Source organism: Manacus vitellinus, unplaced genomic scaffold (assembly GCF_001715985.3).
Source record: "Manacus vitellinus isolate BGI_N305 unplaced genomic scaffold, ASM171598v3 ctg7180002432424_pilon, whole genome shotgun sequence".
Lineage (NCBI taxonomy): Eukaryota > Metazoa > Chordata > Aves > Passeriformes > Pipridae > Manacus > Manacus vitellinus.
This window is the reverse complement of record NW_021938425.1, coordinates 20,196-26,450: the sequence shown is the minus strand read 5'-3', so window position 1 is coordinate 26,450 and position 6,255 is coordinate 20,196. Positions and strand designations below refer to the sequence as shown.

At 50.0% G+C, this 6,255-nt stretch overlaps 1 protein-coding gene across 1 annotated transcript; it reads right to left on the bottom strand.

Moving 5' to 3' along the window:
• Positions 1–4,806: 4,806 nt before the first annotated feature.
• On the bottom strand, positions 4,807–5,715 carry LOC108643809 (olfactory receptor 14J1-like; the record flags this gene model as incomplete). The annotated part of the gene is made up of 1 exon (XM_018088096.3): positions 4,807–5,715. A coding segment is annotated over exon 1 (909 nt), but the record flags the coding sequence as incomplete, so codon positions are not given.
• Between the last annotated feature and the right edge of the window lie 540 nt (positions 5,716–6,255).

Genomic DNA, 6,255 nt, shown 5'->3' with positions numbered 1-6,255 from the left:
CTCCTTAGCTAAACTACAAAACAACTCCAATTTGTTGTTGACATCTTGAAGACAATTAAAGAAAGAAAAATAAGTTGGTTTTCAGTGTTTTAATGGGTCCCACAGTGTGTTTGGAGTTACATCAGCTGTCAGTCCAAGATGGGCCATGTCAGAACTGGTGAGGCTGGGGGGTGAGGAGCAAGGTTGATCATCCAGGGTCAGTGTGGATCTCCTGAGGAGACACTCAGCATCAAGATCACTTGGAGAACACCTCTATCACCTCTCCTCTGAACTAAAAAATAGCCATCCTTAAATTAAAAAAAAAGTACAAACTTTGAAGACTTGTTTTGAAATTGCCTTGAAGACAATTAAAGGAAGACAAAGAGATCCTGAGGGATTTTTGCATTTTAATGAGCCTCACGGTGTGTTTGCAGCCCAGCCCATGATCCTGAGGTACTGAGAGAAGATTGAAGCAGCTGCTGAAGAAGTCAGAAGCCAAAGTGCAAGTGCCTTGAAGCATTGCTGGGCCCCACTGAGGGCAGGCACTGCCAAAGCCTCCCCAGGGACTCCTTGGAGCAGCTCCTTGGAGGCCAGGAGTGCAGGCAGACAAAGGCTCTGGGCAGGCCCCTGCAATGCTGAGCAAAGCCTGCCTGGGTTTTGTGGAGCACAAAGGCCAAGGCCTGAGCCCCAGGCCCTGGCCCAGCAGATCCTGTCCCTCCCGGCTGGCTCAGGGCTGTTTGGGGGGCACTGGGATGGGAGGGGAGGAACAACAAAGGCCCAAAACTGGGCAACCCCTGCCAGGCTCCTGAGGGAGGGGCGAGGCAGAAACCAAGTGCAGAACCTGCCAGGCAAGTTGCTTGTGGTGGCCTGAGTGGCAGAGGCAGCTGCCAGAGGCAAGGGGACAAAGGCCTGGGTGCCTTTGGGCCTTGCAGCCCTGCCAGAGCCCTTGGCCATCTCTCCTGCAGGCTGTCCTGCCCTGGCCCTGCTGCTGCTCTGGCCTTGCAGGCTGCACACACCCCTCCTGCTTTCCCACCCCCTCCCAGCAGCATTTCTAGACCCTCCCTGATGTCTCTGCACCAGCTCTGGCTGTTCCCTGGAACACAAAGCCATGGGCTGATCCTGACTCCCTCTGGGTGACCTCTTGCAGCACAAGGGTCCCCATTGAGTGACATTTCTTTTTCCTCACCTTCAGTCTGAACCTTCCATGCTACTCTTTGTGGAGATTTCATTCTATTTCCAATTGGAGAAAAGCTCCATCCTGTCAGATCTCCTCTAGACCCTCTCCAGTTCTTCCTCATTCCTCCAGAATGGGGAACCTCACAGACAGACAGACCAGTCCAGATATGATGACCCCAGGGCTGAGTCCAGGGGGGTGACAACTCCCTTGTCTGGGTGCCCACACTCCCCCCAAGGCAGCCCCATGTGTAGTTGCCTTAAATCAAGGGGCCATTCTGATTCTCTGTAATGTCACGGAATCAAGTGGCACCGTGACACTGCAGGGCTTCATGGAACCAAAGGAATGCAGGGACACTGTGGAATCTCATGGAACCAAGGGACCATTGTGACATGTGGGGTCTCTTTGGAACAAAAAGAACCCTGAGACATCTCAGAACCTCCTGGAACCAAGGGGCCACTGTGCCTGCCCAGAACTCCATGGAATCAAGCAGAGCCGCTGCCTCCCCCCCATCACCGCACGGACCGGAGTCGCCGGCTCTGCCCTGCTTGGACACCTCTGGAGTCAGCGTGTTCTTGGGCAGCACAACTGATCTCAGACCAGAGAGTTTCCCACATTTTGCTTTGCCGCCTCTTTCCTGTAGTTTTGTTTTTTGTTCTTTGTTCATTCAGGGGGAAAAGGGGGAAGGGAGGCACCTGTTGATCCCTATTCTCACCTGTTTACAAAAGGGAGTTGGGGCAGGAGCAGAGAGAGGAGACAATTTCTCGCTCTGCTGTTGCTTTGAACTGTTCTGCTGGTATTGCTGGTTTTGCTGTTATATTTCTTGTCAGTGAACTGTTATTTTTTTCACTTATACCTCCTTGTATTTTGTCTCCCTGTAGTGGTGGGGAATTAAAGAGGGGTGAATTCATTTTATTGGAGTTTCTGCCCTAATATGTGTCTTTAAACCAGGACAGGTTGCTCAAGGGCTCCCTGAAATTCGGCATCATTCACAAAGGACTTGAAAACACATTTTGTCCCAATGTACAGAGAGATAATAAAGATGTTCTACAGTGGTGTTCAAGGGCTGATCACTGAGGGATTTCATCCAGAAGTTGCTGCCATGGATTGTACCATGGATTTTATTTGACACTCTTCATTCAGCCAACTTCCCACCCACCACATCTTCCACTTCTTCAGTCCAGCTCTCACCAGTCTGGCCATAAGGAGACCACAGGACACCATGTCAGGGGCCTTGATATAGTCTGGGCACACAACATCCTCTTCTATTCCCTCCCACAGGGGTTCTGCAATCCCTGCCTTGTCCTTCCAATGCCTTAGAATGACTGCAGGAGGACTTGCCCTATCCCCTTCCCAGCCTGAGCAGTCTGGAACTCTCCCAAGCCTCTTTGCTGCTGAAAACCCCCAATATGATTAACTGCTCAGAGAATTTTGTATCTTTAAGCTGCAAAGTATTTGTTTATTCAACGTTGTGAGCAAGCCAGCTCGCGCTGGACAAGCTTGCTCTACCTGAATGTGCAAAATAAAGCCATTTTATACACTTTAGATACATGGCTAAATCATTTAACATACATATTAATAAGTAGGCTGGTTTCTGGGTGGAGTCTTTCCAGGCATGCACAGTCTTCTACTCGGGGGTCTTCTCCTCAAGCCTTCATCCCTCTGGTGGTCACCATGGATATCTTCCTTGATTTGACCTCTTCAATTTTCTTTGTCAGGTGACCTGAATTCTTCAAACTTGCAAAACCCTGGCTTTGGGCCTTCTATATCTTATTCAAATGTCTAGTTTACCTAATTTATTACCATGTGTGTACTACTCCTTTCTATAATAAGTCCTTTGGTCCAGTGAGCAGAACAGAACATGGTATTAACCAGTGCTCCTGAAATGTTCTTCTAGCAACACAGGTATTGGGATTTCTTAGCAGGCCAAGATATCTCAGTTAACTCTTTTAGACCTGGCTCTTGTTGCAGTGGCTGTGCTGATTTCCAGAGGCTTCTGGCTTCCCAGGCAAAGCCAAGGCAAGAGCAGGTGGGAAGGGGCTGCGCTGCTGCTGCTCCTGCCCGAGAGCCCCGGCTGGGCCGGGGACGGAGCCCACGGCGCTGCAGCTCTGCCTCCTCCAGAGCCGGGGGGCTTTGGAACCAGGAATGACAGGGGGAAACAAAGGGGGCTGGGGGGCTGCACTGATGGTCACACTCGGGCCACCGTCAGCAGAGAGCTTCAGCCCCCCCAAATTAAAGCAGAGGGAAATGGTGCAAACTGTTTCATTTCAACCTTTCTTTACTCATTGCTATAAAATGACCCAACTAAAAGGAGGACAAGCAGGCCCCGATCCCTTCTCCTTTGGGAGAATCCCCACATCTGGTGCTGTGAGGGGCTGTAAAGGGCCATGAGGGGCTGTGAGGGGCCATGAGGGGCTGTGAGGGGCTGTGAGGGGCTGTGAGGGACCATGAGGGACCATGAGAGGCTGTGAGGGGCCATGAGGGGCTGTGAGGGGTTGTGAGAGCCTGTGAGGGGCCATGAGAGGCCATGAGGGCCTGTGAGAAGCCATGAGGGGTGTGAGGGGCTGTGAGGGGCCATGAGGGGCCATGAGGGCCTGTGAGGGGCCATGAGGGGCTGTGAGGGGCTGTAAGGGGCTGTGAGGGGCCATGAAGCACCGTTGTTGCCTAAAACTAGCTCTTAAAGAAACCTCGAAGACTCAATTTGTCAGTTTTAATAGGCAGGCATTTCTATTACAACACACTGCATGATTTCAGCAAACCGGGTGCCCTGGGAATCAGTTCACCAAAGTGAACACAGAGGTATCTTCACTCCTGCTGCTATGTCAGCATTACATGGTTATCCATTTTTTGTTCCCTGCATTCCTTTTATGTATTCATGGCATTCGCAGATACACCGGAGCTGCAGCTCCCAACACTTATTAGCATATATACATATCCTTGTAAGGTCTCTGAGGGGCTTCATTGAGCGTCTTTGGTGGTCTTCTCTGTTTGGAGTCCCCAGAATTCCAAGTGACTGCCATATGAACTTCTTTGAGAAAGTATTCCTGGTTATAGATACACCTGCTGCTTTAGCTCCCTTCTTCATTGTTCTCTCACCGTGCTTGGTCGATTTCTCTAAATTGCACACAGTAATTTTCTATTACACGTTTTGTTGCAAAAACTATTAGTTCTTGTTACATCTCTACACCCCAAACATCAAAACACTCAGGTCTTACACATGGGTGCAGAAGGAGTGCATGGAAGTAGAAAGAGAGCAGCTCAGAATAAGTTCTGGTGCTCCCTGGCAGTGCTGCTGTGCTGGAACTCCTTTTCTTTCTGCATCTGCACACAGGGACAGTCCCTGCTACTTCAAAGGTACCAGAGGAAGGATTTCATCCAAAAAAGTTTCTGGAAGAAAATTAGTTTTTTTAAATGCATAAATTACAATTCCTCATTTAGACAGTATCAGAATCAAATTCAGTAGTAGACAATGATTTAGAAAGGGCAGGAAGAATAACATTTTCTTTTGTGGAAAACAATATTGCAAGAAAAAAGAGAACAGCTCCCATAAATTATTGTCATAAGAAACCTGAGAAGGAAGGCTGGACCATCCATTCTGAATGTTATGGAGCAGAAAACAGAAATATTTTTGCTTCTGAAAAACATCCAGTCATCATTTTCTTCAGTGTGTCCTTGAGCTCCTGGTTCCTCAGGCTGTAGATGAGGGGGTTCAATGCTGGAGGAACCACAGAGTATAGAACTGACACCAACAGATCAAAGGATGGGGAGGAGATTGAGGTGGGCTTCAAGTAAGTAAACAAGTCAGTGCTGACAAACAGTGAGACCACGACCAAGAGAGGGAGGCAAGTGGAAAAGGCTTTGTGCCGTCCCTGCTCAGAGGGGATCCTCAGCACAGCCCTGAAGATCTGCACATAGGAGAAAACATTGAAAACAAAACAACCAAACACTAAAAAGGCAGTAACCACAGTGAGCCCAATTTCCCTGCGGTAGCCTGAGTGTGAGCAGGAGAGCTTGAGGATGTGTGGGATTTCACAGAAGAACTGGCCCAGGGCATTGCCCTGGCACAGGGGCAGGGAAAATGTACTGGCTGTGTGCAGCAGAGCAATGAGAAAGCCAGTGGCCCAGGCAGCTGCTGCCATGTGGGCACAAGCTCTGCTGCCCAGGAGGGTCCCGTAGTGCAGGGGTTTGCAGATGGCAACGTAGCGGTCGTAGCACATGATGGTGAGGAGGAAATACTCTGCTGCAAATAAGAATATGAGGAGAAAAACCTGTGCAACACATCCCATGTAGGAGATGGTTCTGATGTCCCAGAGGGAATTGTGCATGGCTTTGGGGACAGTGGTGCAGATGCAGCCCAGGTCTGTGAGGGAGAGGTTGAGCAGGAAGAAGCCCATGGGGGTGTGCAGGTGGTGGTCACAGGCTACGGCGCTGAGGATGAGGCCGTTGGCCAGGAGGGCAGCCAGGGAGATGGCCAGGAAGAGCCAGAAGTGCAGGAGCTGCAGCTCCCGCCTGTCTGCGAATGCCAGGAGGAGGAACTGGGGCATGGAGCTGCTGTTGGACATTTGCTGCCTCTGGGTGTTTGTTTCCAACACAGAGAAGACAGTAAGAGGCCAGTTAGTATGGACTTATCTAAACAAAGTCAAAGCTTTATTCTACAGACACTCCCCATGTCACACACAGACAGCCTTTTGATTTCCTAGGAGATCTTCCTTCAGCTCCAGTGCTGGGTCCCTACTCAACAGCATTTTCACTGGTTTAGCATCACTGTGCTTCTGTACAGGGGTTTCACATAACAAGGAGATGTTTAGGGACAGGTTTCCAACCTGCAGGGGAATTCAGAGCTTGGAAGGAAACCTCAGGGAGAAAGCCAAGTGTCCTTATGATGGTATTTGATTTAAGCAGACTCAGCTCCTTCCCCAGCACTACAGGCTGCACTGGTAGGGGTCATATTCCTATTGCAGGTGCAAAAAAGACATCTCAGACTAGTCCTGATGGGTCTAGCAGAGGTGATGCTGGTGCTGCCCACAGGCAGAGCAGTGGCTGAAAGCACATTAGGAAGCTCAGATAGACCTACTGAGCACTCACAGTTCAGATGTCTCAGG